The 16,376-nt window shown below is 42.1% G+C and overlaps 1 protein-coding gene across 8 annotated transcripts in view; it reads left to right on the forward strand.

The window, feature by feature from the left end:
- Positions 1 to 13,180, forward strand: part of synrg (synergin, gamma) — a 28,797-nt gene extending 15,617 nt beyond the window's left edge. For 2 of the 8 annotated variants that reach the window (XM_058079166.2, XM_058079167.2), the window contains 9 exons: positions 2,052 to 2,600; positions 5,372 to 5,532; positions 5,625 to 5,678; positions 5,758 to 5,854; positions 5,924 to 6,072; positions 7,447 to 7,557; positions 7,639 to 7,677; positions 9,025 to 9,057; positions 12,542 to 13,179. In XM_058079166.2, the coding sequence (XP_057935149.2) occupies positions 2,052 to 2,600; positions 5,372 to 5,532; positions 5,625 to 5,678; positions 5,758 to 5,854; positions 5,924 to 6,072; positions 7,447 to 7,557; positions 7,639 to 7,677; positions 9,025 to 9,057; positions 12,542 to 12,673 (1,325 nt within the window). In that variant the 3' untranslated portion in view covers positions 12,674 to 13,179. Of the gene's footprint in view, positions 1 to 2,051; positions 2,601 to 5,371; positions 5,533 to 5,624; positions 5,679 to 5,757; positions 5,855 to 5,923; positions 6,073 to 7,446; positions 7,558 to 7,638; positions 7,678 to 9,024; positions 9,058 to 12,541 lie in introns of all 8 variants that reach the window. The other 6 variants (XM_058079165.2, XM_058079168.2, XM_078792643.1 and 3 more) reach the window with 5 other exon arrangements.
- The last annotated feature ends 3,196 nt before the right edge of the window (positions 13,181 to 16,376 follow it).

Genomic DNA, 16,376 nt, shown 5'->3' on the forward strand with positions numbered 1-16,376 from the left:
CCGTCATTACTCACCACAAACGGGAGCCAGCTCTTTACAGTTTACAGTTACAGTGAATTACGTTTTGCCATCCCAAGGGAGTTTCCGGTGTAATGCTGCATCAAGTATGCAATGATGTTGATTGTATTTAATTTCTCTGGTTTTGTGCCCCCACGTGAAATCTATGCATGACAAGTTTTGCGCTGACTTAATGACAAATATTGACGCCTGGCCGACTTCACTCCTACTCCCTGTTAATGCTAGCACACCCTGTTGTGATCACATGGATTCTGTCCAGCTCTATCTGCCTGGTTCTGGATAGATGTGTATCGGCGGAGGCTGGAATTGACTGCCTATATTGGAATGCCAATGTGGGATATTTTAGATAAAAGTCATGAAATAAAGTAAAGTCTCGTTATATCGATATCGGTTAAAACAAATTACTACTTATTACGATACTATTTTCATTTCCCGGCAAATTTCTAGTCTTTTATGATATAATTAGCTCCGTTAATACACGAGAAAATATATATCTATATAAAACATGTCCCGAGTTAATATTAGCAAGATTGAATGTGATCTTTTCCTGTTTAAATTTATCCCAGGTGCGTTCTTTCAGCGCATGCTCAGATATGACGTAACACGCAGATCCAGACGTTCTTCACTTTTGAAAATGGAGGTGAGCAATCGGCACTGGACTAAGCAAAGTTTGTTTTTGATTCAAACTAAATTTCAAGACTGGACAGACGAAAAACTGACAATACGGAGTTATTCCAACAAGTGAAAGGAAAACTTGGGGAAGCCGGTATCACGTGATGTTGATGTCTACGTTTTACTGCGCATGCCCGATTGACTACTCTGGTTGATTTTCACAGCGCATGTAGACAAGAGATTGGAATATTCCTTTCCATGGATACCATTGTTTCCCAAAAGGTCATTCGTCATGTAAAAACGTGGCTACTGTGGAGTGTCTATGGTGTAAAGACTGGCAGAGCAATGTAATATTGGTCCGTGTGGCAACACCTACCTTGTTCCTCCGGTCATGGTGACATTTTGTAACATTTTTGGTTAGTGGTGTGCCACAAGATTTTTCCAATGTAAAAAACGTGCCGTGGCTCAAAAAAGGTTGAAAAACACTGTTATAGATGATGAATGGATGGAACTGATTGTTGATGTGGACACCCTGTACATCCGCGTGAGATTGAGTTCAACATCGTTTCTCACCTTTTTCAAATTGCTGGCACTTGCAACTTTCCTTGGCCACATGGCAGATTGTTGTTTGCACCCAAGAGAAGTGACAGTGAGTCAGCAACATGTGACTTTGCCGAACAATACATACAAAATTGACAATGTTGGCGAACACGTAGGCAAAATTTTAGTGATAGTTGTCACCAAAAACGGAATAATACCAACACTGAGGTTTGACTAGTCTGAACTGACCTCTTGAAATCAAATAACACAGTATACACATATAACACATATACAGTGCACAGTATTAAAATTTGTATTAATTAGTATAGCTATATTATTCATTCATTAATTTTCTGCCGCTTATGCTCACGATGGTGACGGGGGGTGCTGGAGCCCATCCCAGCTGCCTTCAGGTGAGAAGCGGGGCACACCCCGGACTGGTCACCAGCCAATCACAGAGAACTTTATTACAGTTTCATAAAGTAATAATACATTACATAGACATATAATTGTATCATGTATAATATAGTATATTCTATATAGAATTATGTTATTATATTTAGAAAAATGTCATGCAAATGTGTGGTAATTTACTAGTAGCATGTTTTGTTACATCTACCCTTAGAGTTAGAATTATAATTCTGACAGGAAACAAGACTCACCATTGTATTTATCCTGTATATCAGTTTGAGGTAAGTTACCATATGTACAATGTCCTCTGAATGTCAACTGAGCCTTAAAAGAGAATATCGATCACCTGAACCGAAGAAGGCAAACTATTTGATAGGAATGTCTCTTTAAGGCCCATCCATCTCCAGTCTGTCATAGCAGTATCTTTGTTATCCCCAGGAACCACTGGCATGTCTGTGTTGTCATTACAGAAGGAGACGACATGAAATTTGACCCCTTTGGGACTTCAGCCCTCAGCAGCCTGGCCACTTACGACTGGTTGGACCGTGAGGAATGTGTCACCGTTGAGGTCCAAAAGTCTCAGGGTCTCGATGGTGAAGGCCCTCCACCTTTAGCCCTAAAACAAAAATTGGAGCTCAATTCTGATAGCAGCGCAAACATCTTGACCACCTCTCCAGCCAAGACCAACTTCCACACAGACGATGCCGCATTTTCCGAAGGCAAGTTTGTACCCTTTTCTGACTTTAGCACCAAGGACCAAAAGGGTAGCGGCATTGATGATGAGGATGACTTTGGGGATTTTGCCACCACAGTATCGGAGAAATCAGACTCTCCTCCTGCTGTTATTGAGGCCGGTTCCGAGGCCAATCAAAGTGAAACCTCTGAGTTTGGAGCCTTTCAGGGAGACAAGCCAAAGTTTGGAAAGTCTGACTTCCTGAAAGCCAGCGCTCAGCCCAAAGTCAAATCCAGTGAGGAGATGATCAAGAATGAGCTGGCTACATTTGACTTGTCTGTCCAAGGTAAGTCCCATCATGTTTCTACTAATTATTACCGCAATGTTCATCTTGCTCAAAGCCAAAAATATTCAATACAGTACAGTTGAGTACCGTTATTGTATGTGTGTTGGAAATTCACACATTCAGAACTATAAAACTACATTCATGGTAAGTATCTTAAACGAGAGACCCAAGCAGGAGCCATAGAGCAATACAGTCTTTGTTACAGTCTCCAAAAGCAGAGTCATTAGATTTGTCGCTCGATGCTTTTCTTGACTCTCTAAGCCAGCAACACCCTCCTGCTGCGTCTTATTGTCTGACAGGGTTATTATGAAGTCTGTTCATATGCAGAGTTACATATCCTTCAGTACCCTTATAATGGGTTCATGACCAAGGCTGAATTTTTTTGTTTTAAGATACACAAATAAAGGTACTTGTGGGGAAACACTGCATATAAGTGCTCCTTCTTTGTTAAGATATAACCTTTTTCATTTTGAAACAGTACCCAGTTGCAAGTTTGTCCAAAGAAATCAGAAGTCCAAAGAAATACAGCTAAATAGGTGCAGATTCTGGAAGAACTATAAAGCTTTGTGTGTTGGTTATCGTGTGTAACTCTATAGCAGTCCACAACTCAATACAAAGATCTGAAAAATTATCACAATAGGTCCCCTTTAAGGAAAACTCCTGCACCCAGCACAAGGTGCAACGCTTTTTAAATCCATAAAGACAATCCAATGGTGTTTTTTTTTTTCATCCTATAGTGTCAACTAACTAGTGGTAATTTAGGCATTAGTAATAATGATTGATTGTATGCAAGTGTTGTTTCTTGCCAGGTCAAATCCAAAAAGACAGTTCCATGATGTTTTTTATTCTATTTAATCAGAGTGCTGGGGCCAGTATTACAAGCAGAGTGTAATGGTAACATGTTAAAAGTCCTTCATCCTTGAATTGAATTGTTTTCCTTCTTGGCCTGCCAGCCTCTCCAATCTATAAAGCATAGTCTAAATCGTTCACGTGTTTTTGTCTTACATTGTCAAGCAGCACACCCAGCGTCCCAGGCTGTTAAATAACAAAGAAATGTTTATGCACAAATTTAAACGAGATTTCAAAATGGTACAGAAGGTTGCAGTAAAGCTGTCATACATTAGATGGCAGTGTTGAGATCAAAGGCTAACGTGCCTTTTTATTTTTTGGAGAGTGTGAGGGTCCAGTCTGGTGTTATGCACTGTGAATTATTTATTCAGTTTTTCCACAGTATGATACAAGCTCATTTGACAAAGATTGTTCTCCCTGAGCTGAGGATCGAAATAGCGTGAAGATGAGGGCTTTGGGCTCTCTTCTTTGCCCAGCGGAACGTAATCTGATCAGAATTGGGCAGTGGAGAGTGACGCACGTCTCTGTGGGAGGTGAAGCCTGTTGTTAGGGAGTGTTTGGGTTATATTACCTCAACTGCTCCTGCTCACGAGTAGGGATCGCCCGATTTTTTTTTTTTTTCACACCGATACCGATTTTTTCCCATCACCCTTAGCCGATGGCCGATTTTGCTTGGGCCGATATTTGTGGCCGATACTGTTTTTGCTCCCTCAATTTACATGAAAAAATGGCGATGATAACAAATATTACAGATCTCAAGGTTAAACAAATATTTATTGAAATGTAAACACTGAACACAGTAGGATTCAGCTTTCTTAAACACACATTTAAACGGCATTATCAACTTTAAAAGGAATAAATATTCAACCATGTGCAAAACATTTCTGTCGTAGTTTAAGTTTTATCTAGCATCGATGTGATGACTGCTCCTCCGCAGTGTGACGCACACACCCCGCCTCCACACACACAAACACACCACACTGACGATTTAGTACGATATATAAAACCTTTCTCTCATCATTAAAGTTTGTGTTGTGCACGCTAAAGACCTCTGAGACGGCCACTCCAGTTTGTTTTGTGCATGTGCGTGCGTGCTCAGAGAGAGCGCACACACATAACACGACACGGATTTAACCTCAGCCCGGCGTTCGCTGAATGAAACTCCTACAAACACCATGGGACTGAATTGACAATGTTGACATTAAAGCAGTATTGGTAACAGCTGTTCATATTAGCCTCCAACTACATCAACAGCTCCCTAATTACAACTGTAGGCAGTTTTAAAGATGAAGCATTCAGCAGCATTCCTGGTTTTCAGACCCACAAACTAAACTATATTTTCAAGCACGTATATTACATGTACTTGGCGTTCATGTTTCCTATTTCAAAGCAGGTGGCAATATTTCAACTAAGTTTAACTATTAGAGGCTAATTAAAAGTTGAAAACGTACCCTTGTTGTGATTCACCACTCTTGCAGTGTGGGAGGGGTACCACGACTGTGTGTGTTGTGGCTCTGGCAACACAAAGCTGCCCGGCGGATGCCCGTCTGGAAATCATGCGGTGAAAAAATACATTGGTGAACCCACATGCGTATTGGCCGATACCGATTTAAGTCAAGAACGCAAATATCGGCCCGATATATCGGCCGGCCGATGAATCGGTATAGCAATGTATGGAATAACCTGGTTAATTTTTGTCTGTGCTTCTTGTGGTGGCCTGCCAGAATGTGTCTGTCTGGCACCATGAGTCCTTTATTTAATTATTCAGAGGTGGCTATTTATGTGTCAGTTTGTGACATGATTATCCTTTGTTCCAGATGAGTTATTTACTCCTCCCTCCAGACAAATTTCAGGTTTGGTGATTTTTTTTTTTCCAATATATTAAAGCTATTTAAAAAGTGCTCCCTCTCACCTTCCTACAGGTTCCCACAAACGCAGTCACAGTTTGGGCGAGAAGGAGATTGGGCCTCCCACGTCTTTAGCTCCAGAGCAACCCTTCAGAGACCGATCTAGCACCCTGAGCGAGAAGCCCACCTTACCTGTTATCCGGGACAAGTACAAGGACCTGACTGGGGAGGTGGAGGTGAGGCCATTCCACTACGACTCACCATAGTGTCACACATTTTAAATCACCTGCACACAACTGACATTCTGTGACTCATTTTGTGGTTGCAGGAGAGTGAGCGCTACGCTTATGAGTGGCAGAGGTGTCTGGAAAGTGCTCTGGAGGTTTGTACTCTGCAGGCTACATGTCAGTAGGAAATGTTTGAACAAGTAAATCTGAGATTACCTGTTCTCTCATGTGAAGGTAATCTCCAAAGCTAACAATACACTGAATGGCATTAGCAGCTCCTCCGTCTGCACAGAGGTCATCCAGTCTGCTCAGGGCATGGAGTATCTGCTGGGTGAGTACACATACACAATCTACACAATCACACCTAGAATGTGTTGAATGTTTTTTGGTCTTGTGTCAGGTGTGGTGGAGGTGTACCGTGTGACAAGACGTGTGGAGCTGGGCATCAAGGCGACAGCAGTATGCTCTGAGAAGCTACAACAGCTCTTGAAGGACGTCAGCCGTGTGTGGAACAACCTCATGGGCTTCATGTCGCTGGCCAAGCTTGCGGTGAGACGCTCGGTTATGAACAGATCGACACACGCAGATGCTCCACCTGCATCATATTTATCGCTCAGAGCACTCTGCCAATAGGCTGGCAGCAATCAGGTTCACAATGAAAAGGCTGCCAATTAGACAATGGAATGTTAGTGAATCCACTGTGGCCGCTCCATTAGGCCCAAATCAATCATCAATTGAGTTGGAAGCAGTGTTAGCCGCTGCCTGTTGCTGAAGTCGTGTACAGATTGGCAGGGATGACACAATACAGTACAGTTGAGTACCATTATTGTATGTGTTAGACATTCACACATAAAACTACATTCATGGTAAGTATCTTAAACGAGAGACCACGGGACAGGTGTCTAGAACATCCAAGTTAGCATATTGTTGTGTTTAGTGCAGTGTTGGCACCCAGCTCAGGACATGAACATGGGTTGTAACATACCAGCGTTTCCCACAGGACTGGTCTCCATGTAAGTGTACTCGGATATTGAAGATAATGTGCACGTCATTGTACATCTAATATGTCACTATTTTGATGAACACATGCATTATAATGCACAACCTAGTCATTTGTGGTTGCATTTTCAGGCTTTTTTGCAGATGACAGACGTTTATGTACCGATTTACCGAGACAATGGAATGTTAGTGAATCCACTGTGACCGCTCCATTAGGTCCAAATCAATCATCAATTGAGTTGGAGGCAGTGTTAGCCGCTGCCTGTTGCTGAAGTCGTGTACAGATCGGCAGGGATGACAAGAACAAAACTGATTTATTTAACCAGCTTGTCACCAAGTGTCTGCAAACAGAAGCGATGAGACCACAAGGCTGTCCTGATCCATAGAGACAGTGCCAGACAACTATTTAGTGGCTGAAGGCAAAGTCGACCTATTGATGAGACAGATGTATCGTGATTTGTCCTTTAAGCATTCACAAGGATGCTGTATGAGTTAACATTAAGACTCTTTCATTGTCTTGAAATATAATTTCACTGTGCAATGTGCATTGCACTGCTGGGTGATGTTTACTGTAAGAAAAAAAAACCTATTGACCGAAACCTTAACCTAATTTCATTATAGCATAGTTCATAGCTGATCAACAGTAGTTTGAACATTATGCTTCATTGATAAAAAAAAAAATAAAAAACTGACCGGAACTCATGTGAAATTGTTGTACTGGTACACGCTTCTGCCTTTTATGGTAGAAAAGGGCATGGCTTCTATTCCAGGCCAGGGTTGCATCAGGACAGGCATCCTGTGTAAATACTAACCCAAAACCATTAATGTGATTGACTCGCTGTGGGAAAAAGGAGAAGGAAAAAGCCAAAAGTAAAAATGATGGCGCAAGTATTGAGACAATGCATGTGTCTTGTGTTTGTTCAGCCTGATGAAAGTTCTCTGGATTTCACCTCCTGCATTCTGAGGCACGGCATCAAGAATGCCAAGGAGCTAGCATGTGGGGTATGCTTGCTCAACGTTGACTCTCGCAGCAAGGTTGGTACACACACACACACACAGACACACACACACAAACAAACAGTTAAAATGTGACATATGTCTGTGAAACATTTACAGAGTAAAGAGGAAAGCACGCTTGGACGCCTTTTTAAGCGAGTATGAAACTTAATTCCCGTTCTGCTGTCTCCTTCTAGCGGGTGTAGGTGGGGTGGGTCACATGGGTGAGCCTTGCAAAGGGGGGCTAAAGTGGCAGAATTGCACCTCTCCAATAGGAAAAATCATTCTGGTATTTGGTAGCTCAGTTAAGCTCCGCCTCCCAGTTACTTAATCCTTTGACAACAATGATAAAAGCAGAACATGGAAGCTCAGTAAATGACATCAGGAATCAAACCTCCGCCTTGCAGTGTATACACACACCCAGTATGACCCTCACTGCAGCAGCTTGGAGAAATCAAAAGCTTGACAGAGCTCCTTGGTAACGGTTGCTAAGTAATGATTGAACAATCAGCTGTCGGAGAGGTGCTTTCAGCACAATCAGTGCAGGTCATTGTTGTCGCCTCTCTCGTTATGCTGGAGACTCTTGAAGAGCAGCAAACACGGACTTGAGGGAGAGCAGAATTGCCACTTTGGCTCCTCTGTGGGTTGATTCTTGAAGGCCTTACGAGACCTTTAGAGGCTGGTGTATTATACCTCTATTTTCACCCATGGTGTCCTTTGAGGGTGTGGTGCAGGGAATGATGGTGGTGTGGGACCTTTCACCAGCTACATTAATGGTTCAGTCCAGTTATGGCATAATACATACCCGCTCAGTCTCTCACCTCTCCAAAAATGAATGTGGTTTTAATTACATATTGGCACACTAACAAGGTTATGGTAGGAGGAGAGTCGCCTCAGAGGATAATGAAGTAAAAGAAGTGCTTTGCACATCGCAGGCACCACTGATTGTTGCATTGTCCTCTCAGCTAAGATGTGCTGATTTGTTTACTGCTTAAAGGTGCACAGACATTGACAGGCTCACCAGGCCTTACGATGCTCTACCTTGTTAGCTTCTTCTCTCCTACTCTGTCCTCTTGCAAATGATTCTTCTAAATGTTCAAGCAAATGTCACATCATTATTTCATCAAGTTGAATTAGAGCTGAAATTGCATCCAAAGCATCCTCAAGTGTCATTTTGGCGTTTGTGGAGTTCCAGCAGCTTTCACTGGTCTGCACAGTGATGCCTTCCAATATGAAACCCGAGAATGGATTGAATCATTGGTCTTATCACCAAGCTGTTTAGCATAAATAGCTCTCTCGGGTTATTCCAGTTTTAACACAGAGGAGATTTTAATTGGAATTGAAACCTTTGCCCCATATCACCAAGACTTGTTGCTTTTGGTTGGTTGCTTGCTTACTGTGCAAAAGCAGAAAATAGCTTCAACTTAGATGCTCTCACTTACCTGCTGCTGCTGCATCCTCTCATTGCACTGAGCAACAACGTGCTGACTCCTTTTGTGATTCCAGGCTTTGACTCCAGAAAGTGTCAGGAGGTCAAGGGTAATTATCCCTTCATTCTTCAGACTGTCATTACAATAAAGAACTGAAATGTTAAATGCTTCACAAGCTATTGTATTGGCTCCTATAGAATTTAATCAATCCACAGTTTTGACTGCCAAAATGATAGCGGGCGGCTTTTAGTTAAAAAGTAATATATACAGTGAAGAAAATAAGTATTTGAACACCCTGCTATTTTGCTATTTCTCCCACTTAGAAATCATGGAGGGGTCTGAAATTTTCATCGTAGGTGCATGTCCACTGTGAGAGAGATAAACTAAAAAGAAAAATCCAGAAATCACAATGCATGATTTTTTAACAATTTATTTGTGTGATACAGCTGCTAATAAGTATTTGAACACCTGAGAAAATGAATGTTAATATTTGGTACAGTAGCCTTTGTTTGCTATTACAGAGGTCAAACGTTTCCTGTAGTTTTTCACCAGGTTTGCACACACTGCAGGAGGGATCTTGGCCCACTCCTCCACACAGATCTTCTCTAGATCAGTCAGGTTTCTGGGCTGTCGCTGAGAAACACGGAGTTTGAGCTCCCTCCAAAGATTTTCGATTGGGTTCAGGTCTGGAGACTGGCTGGGCCATGCTAGAACATTGAGATGCTTCTTACGGAGCCACTCCTTGGTTTTCCTGGCTGTGTGCTTCAGGTCGTTGTCGTGTTGGAAGACCCAGCCACGACCCATCTTCAATGCTCTGACAGAGGGAAGGAGGTTGTTCCCCAAAATCTCACAATACACGGCCCCAGTCATCCTCTCTTTAATGCAGTGCACTCGTCCTGTCCCATGTGCAGAAAAACACCCCCAAAGCATGATGCTACCACCCCCATGCTTCACAGTAGGGATGGTGTTCTTCGGATTGTACTCTTCATTCTTCTTCCTCCAAACACGCTTATTGGAATTATGACCAAAAAGTTCTATTTTGGTCTCATCTGACCATAAAACTTTCTCCCATGACTCCTCTGTATCATCCAAATGGTCATATGCAAACTTAAGACGGGCCTTGACATGTGCTGGTTTAAGCAGGGGAACCTTTCGTGCCATGCATGATTTCACATCATGACGTCTTAGTGTATTACCTACAGTAACCTTGGAAACGGTGGTCCCAGCTCTTTTCAGGTCATTGACCAAGTCCTGTCGTGTAGTTCTGGGCTGATTCCTCACCTTTCTTAGAATCATTGAGACCCCACGAGGTGATATCTTGCATGGGGCTCCACTCCGATTGAGATTGACCGTCATGTTTAGCTTCTTCCATTTTCTAATGATAGCTCCAACAGTGGACCTTTTTTCACCAAGCTGCTTGGTAATTGCTCCGTAGCCCTTTCCAGCCTTGTGGAGGTGTACAATTTTGTCTCTGGTGTCTTTGGACAGCTCTTTGGTCTTCGCCATGTTACAAGTTAAAGTCTTACTGATTGTATGGGGTGGACAGGTGTCTTTATGCAGCTAACGACCTCAAACAGGTGCATCTGATTCAGGATGATACATGGAGTGCAGGTGGACTTCTAATGGGCAGACTAACAGGTCTTTCAGGGTCAGAATTCTAGATGATACACAGGTGTTCAAATACTTATTTGCAGCTGTATCACACAAATAAATTGTTAAAAAATCATGCATTGTGATTTCTGGATTTTTCTTTTTAGTTTATCTCTCTCACAGTGGACATGCACCTACGATGAAAATTTCAGACCCCTCCATGATTTCTAAGTGGGAGAAATAGCAAAATAGCAGGGTGTTCAAATACTTATTTTCTTCACTGTATGTGGCAACTTTTTTTAATAATGGAAAAAGTGGAAAGGAAAATATAGCTGTCTTTGACCACATCCACTGGTATATTTCACAACACAGCAGCAACAGAACCAATGTTGTAATCGTAGAGCAGCAATTAGATGATAAATCAATAAATAATTGATTATCCAATAAATCAACTATTTTGGTACTTGAGTCATAGTTTTTTTTAATATAGTGTAATATAGTTTTTTAAATATCCTTTTGATTTTAGCCTGGAATGTGAATATGTTTACATTTCTTCAGTCATCTATGAAAGCGTTATGTGTTTTAGGCAAAACAACATATTCACACACATCAGCTTTGACTTTGAAAACAAACAATTTTTCCTCTTTGTGTTGTATGTTGTGGACCAAACCACAAACTGGTGATGTTTGCTTCATATTGATTTGGGTCATTAAGGCCTAACTGATTACTCTATGAACCATAGTTCAGATTATTCAACTATGAAAATAATTGCTAGTTGCAGCACTAAATAGCAGTAAAGAGCAAACTGATCAGGCTGGATTAAGTGTAAGACAACATGAGTATCACAACAATAGTTGAGTAACATTTTAAAGCGCGTGCACACCTGCAACAGCAGGCATTTTATACAAACATTAATTGGAGCATCGTTCTCATGGTTGGGTAATCTCGTAGTGTACAGTTTTGCAGAGTGTATGCTGCTTTGGTTGAAAAATGTGTCAAGTGTATGAGGACGCTCTTCATCCAGACAGCTGCTGTCCGCCTAGAGGAGATCATGTTTGACTTATAACGATTTGTAGAAGCTTTAAGGAAATGTGTATGCAGGGCTGCTTCTTGTGTGTGGGAGGCTATGATTCACTTCACATGACTCACACCCATTACACATGAGCGTCCTCAGACTGCACTCTGCTGAGCAGCTAGTCAAATGTTATGTGTATTTCATGTATGAACACCCACCATTCACATATGTTGATAATAATAGTGTGTCGCAGAACTATGCAAACCTGAATATTTGCCTTCTCGGGGCATTGAATCAATTGCAGCAGGGCTGATCAGGTTGTCTTAGAAGATGTTTTGCCTCTCATCTGAGCAGGCTTCATCACTTCATGCACATAACTAGATAGGACGGCTTTAGTCTGAGGGTATGCTGCAGGCTCTACTGTGGCTCTACTATGGAAACCAACAGTCGTTAAGATGTGGTGTGAGGCCTCTGCCAGGCAACAGTCATTGATACATCTGAAAAAGGTGGTTGTGTTGTGTTCATCACTTCTCAGATGTTCAATGACTGAATCTGTTAGGATGCGATGAAAGGACAGCATGGTGTGTGGGAGATACAGTAGATGGTGTTGCAGCGCCCCTGATGTGTTCAGACATGGCCTCTCAACCTTCGCACTGTATGGCCTCGCTCTCCCCTCTTTCAAATCATCTGTCCAGAATATGTATATTTTTTTGACCTGAAGAGTTGACATGTGTGGCTGCTTTGTTTGCTTATTGTATTATTGGCCATATGAGTAGTATATTGTCAAATTCACCGCATCACATTTTTCAACAATATGCAAATCTCCTGTTGCGTACACCTTGCAGTGGAGAGTATCATAACCTTTTAAAATAACCTTCCAGATTTGTGGAGTAACTACACATTCCCTTGCAAAATGGACTGCATTTCTTGTGTTCTGAGTGTCCAAATGTCCTATCAGCACCTCTGTCTCACCTTTCTATCCCCACAGGTGTTCAACTCTGAGACGGACAACTTCAAGCTGCTGTATGGTGGCCACCAGTACCACGCCAGCTGTGCCAATTTTTGGATAAACTGCGTGGAGCCTAAACCGCCGGGCCTCATCCTGCCCGACTTGCTCTGACCTTTTGACTCACCGTGTCATGTATTTATTTTGTCACAAACTGTGGAGCACACTAAATGATAACGGCGGCTGGATCATATTTAATTCAATATTAAATGTGCTTTTAAGTAAGTATTAAGGGAAAACACTAAGTCTTCCCTTGTTTGCATCACAAGCTTGTTGAATGTGTCAATCAGCTCCGATTTCTCTGCGGCTGTTATGGTTTTAATGTCACTTTTGAATATTTTTAACTCACACTTCTTGGCTGGAAGGCAGATTTTATTTTTATTTAAAGACGTGTTTTGAATGTCTCTTGCCTCCGTAGGGTATTTAAATCATGTACATTTTAGGCTTTTAAAAGGCATCAATGTTTGGTTTTGGGGCAAATTTGGTGAAAATGCAACGATTGTTCTTTGTGTGTGTGTGTGTGTGTGTGTGTGATGGTGAGTGATAACTAATGTAAATGTAAATAAATGAGTGCACCTGTTTGAACTTTGCTGCTTTTTATTTTCTTCTATTGCGGCCAGCAATTTTCTATCCACGCTTTAATAGTATGGATGGAAGTAAACTGCTGCCGAAATTAACTAACCACTGGTGAGGCAACAGTGTTACTGACACCAAGTGGTGTTTTATAGGTATTGCTGGAAGTCATCTCTTGCTTGCATATGTAGATCTTAATATTTTCTATGATTTGCAGCTCTTTTGTTATGACTGTCATCTCCTACATAATACCACCATTTCTTTTCCCAAGCATGCATTACGGTGAAGCTCAATCATTGTGGAATCACACAGGACCCTTTTGTGAATATGAATGCAAAGCAGCTGTGGAAGCCTCATGTTTTATGCTGATACAGGCTTTGCGCTCCTGGCCTTGTTGAAATGGACATGTATGAGTGTTGATACTCACACTGATTGTGCTTGTGGAGTGTGCATTTTTTTGTATTATCAGAGACTGCCATCTGCAACCAGGAATCAATGTGGTTCTTTACAAATGAGATGGATGCTTCTGTGAGTGGAAAAACATTGAACTTTTTATTTTTGGGGGGAGGTTACAGGTGGTCCTCAGTTTACAGGGGTGGGATTATGACATTTTGTGTTTATGAATGCTTTGGCATAATTTAGTTTTGGTCGTTAAACTTGACACTCGCTCAAGAACTAGTTACAGAAAGGTGGAACAATACATGCGGGCCCGCAGCATAACATTGAAGTGTGCCCCGTGCAGGATGTGCTTCCTCAGTCTCAGTAGGGAAGCCCAAACATTTACCTGGGCACCTCCACCAAGGCGTTCCCAGGCCATCGAACCCAGACGCCTCCCTGGTGAGGTGATCCGGGCATGCCCAGCACGGAGAGGGCCCCGGGGGCCAACCTATAGGACATACTGGAGAGATAATGTCTCACAGCCCATTGACGAATATCACTTCTGAACTTTTTACACTTAATTATGTCTCCCAAGCGGCAGTGAACCAAAAAAAAATAGAATGCCACCACCTTTGTAGTGAAAAAAAGCTCAGAGGAGACCACTCTTTTGGTCTGAACTGCTCAACTGTTGCGACCACCATTAAGGATAAAGATTATTGAATGTGAGAGGATCGTGGATTGCATGTATTGTTACAAGGAGATCTGGGAGGAGAAGGAGACTATTCTGGGACAATATTTTAGCAAGGTAGGGACAATAGCAGAGATAAAGGGAAGTTATTTTATTACCATTTCATTTCAATTAACATCTTTAAATTGTTATTGTAGGGCGTCACGGCGGTCTAGTGGTTAGCGCGCAAACCTCACAGCTAGGAGACCAGGGTTCAATTCCCACCCTCGGCCATCTCTGTGTGGAGTTTGCATGTTCTCCCCCGTGCACGCGTGGGTTTTCTCCGGGTACTCTGGTTTCCTCCCACATTCCAAAAACATGCTAGGTTAATTGGCCACTCCAAATTGTCCATAGGTATGAATGAGTGTGAATGGTTGTTTGTCTATATGTGCCCTGTGATTGGCTGGCGACCAGTCCAGCGTGTACCCCGCCTCTTGCCTGAAGACAGCTGGGATAGGCTCCAGCACCCCTGCGAGCCTCGTGAGGAAAAAGCGGTAGAAAATGAATGAATGAAATTGTTATTGTGTGGATTTTTATATGTCAGTGTGTTCTGTGTAGTGTGAGTGTAGTGTGACATTTAAGTATAAATTCTGACTTAGATGAAAACCCTACGTCCATCAAAGAGTGTACACGGAAGTCGTTCCTGTACTGTACTGTATTGTACATCCGTGTCTAAAACAAGTGTAGTAGTAGCTGGTGCAATTACACTCTTCTACCGTTAGGAGGTACGTGACGCCTCGGCATTGTGATTCCACAGGACCGCAGAAGGAGACCACGCCTTTCACAAAGTTCAGGTGGTAACTTGGTTTTAAATGAACCACAATTGCTGTAGATTACTAGAGAATATTCAGAGCCCATTTAAGTTTTATTTGATTGCAAAAACGAATGCAGCGGACGTCGAGAGAAATGCTAAGTGTACACCGGTAGCTACAATGCTATTGTTAGCACTGTACTACACATTAATTCATTCATTCATTTTCTACCGCTTTTGCCTCACGAGGGTCGCGGGGGTGCTGGAGCCTATCCCAGCTGTCTTCGGGCGAGAGGCGGGGTACACCCTGGACTGGTCGCCAGCCAATCACAGGGCACATATAGACAAACAACCATTCACACACACATTCATACCTACCGGCGAAAACCCATGCATGAATGGGGAGAACATGCAAACTCCACACAGAGATGGCCGAGGGTGTTGAACCCTGGTCTCCTAGCTGTGAGGTCTACACGCTAACCACTCGACCGCCGTGCCACCCTGTACTACACATATTTTAATTTTGTTACTACTGAGCTGAGCTTTAGTTGTATTGAAATAAATGGAAACAAAACATGTTTATATTATATCTTCCAAATCTGCACTACACACTAAATTAGATCACATATTGAGCCATTGAGGCAAAGTCAATGGAGTGCTCACCTCGATTGCCACCAGCAGAGGCACTGTTGAGTGCAAGTGGAGTGCTTCATGTGTACTTCATTTTGTGCAGTGATAATAACACGCTGTTGCCTTCAGTTCAACATTCCTAGAAAAATGGTTTTCAATTAACGTTCTTTTAAACTATTTCAAGCACAACACTGCGGTATGAATATGTGTATTTGATCCAAATCAATTGAATAATGAAGACTGTTAAGTTTCCCAATTTATATAACAATTAAATGGCCATATTCCTGTTTGAATTGTACTCCTAATTTACTTATTGACATTAATGAAGCCGATGACTATCAGGATAAATTAGTTCTGTATGAATAATTCTGGGCTGCAGTCGGCGGTCGAGTGGTTAGCGCGCAGACCTCACAGCTAGGAGACCAGGGTTCAATTCCACCCTCGGCCATCTCTGTGTGGACTTTGTACAGTGCATCCGGAAAGTATTCACAGCGATTCACTTTTTCTACATTTTGTCATGTTACAGCCTCATTCCAAACTGAATTAAATTAATCTCTTACCTCAAAATTCTACACAAAATACTCCATTATGACAATGTGAAAAAAGTTTTTTTGATATGTTTTGAATTTATTAAAAATAGAAAACAAAAAAATCACAGCCTTTGCTTAATACTTTGTTGATCCACCTTTGGCAGCAATTACAGACTCAAGTCTTTTTGAATATGATCCCACAAGTTTAGCACACCTATCTTTAGGCAG

The sequence above is a fragment of the Doryrhamphus excisus genome, linkage group LG8 (genome assembly GCF_037039965.1).
Source record: "Doryrhamphus excisus strain RoL-2023G ecotype Guam linkage group LG8, RoL_Dexc_Guam_v1.1, whole genome shotgun sequence".
In the NCBI taxonomy this organism is placed as follows: domain Eukaryota; kingdom Metazoa; phylum Chordata; class Actinopteri; order Syngnathiformes; family Syngnathidae; genus Doryrhamphus; species Doryrhamphus excisus.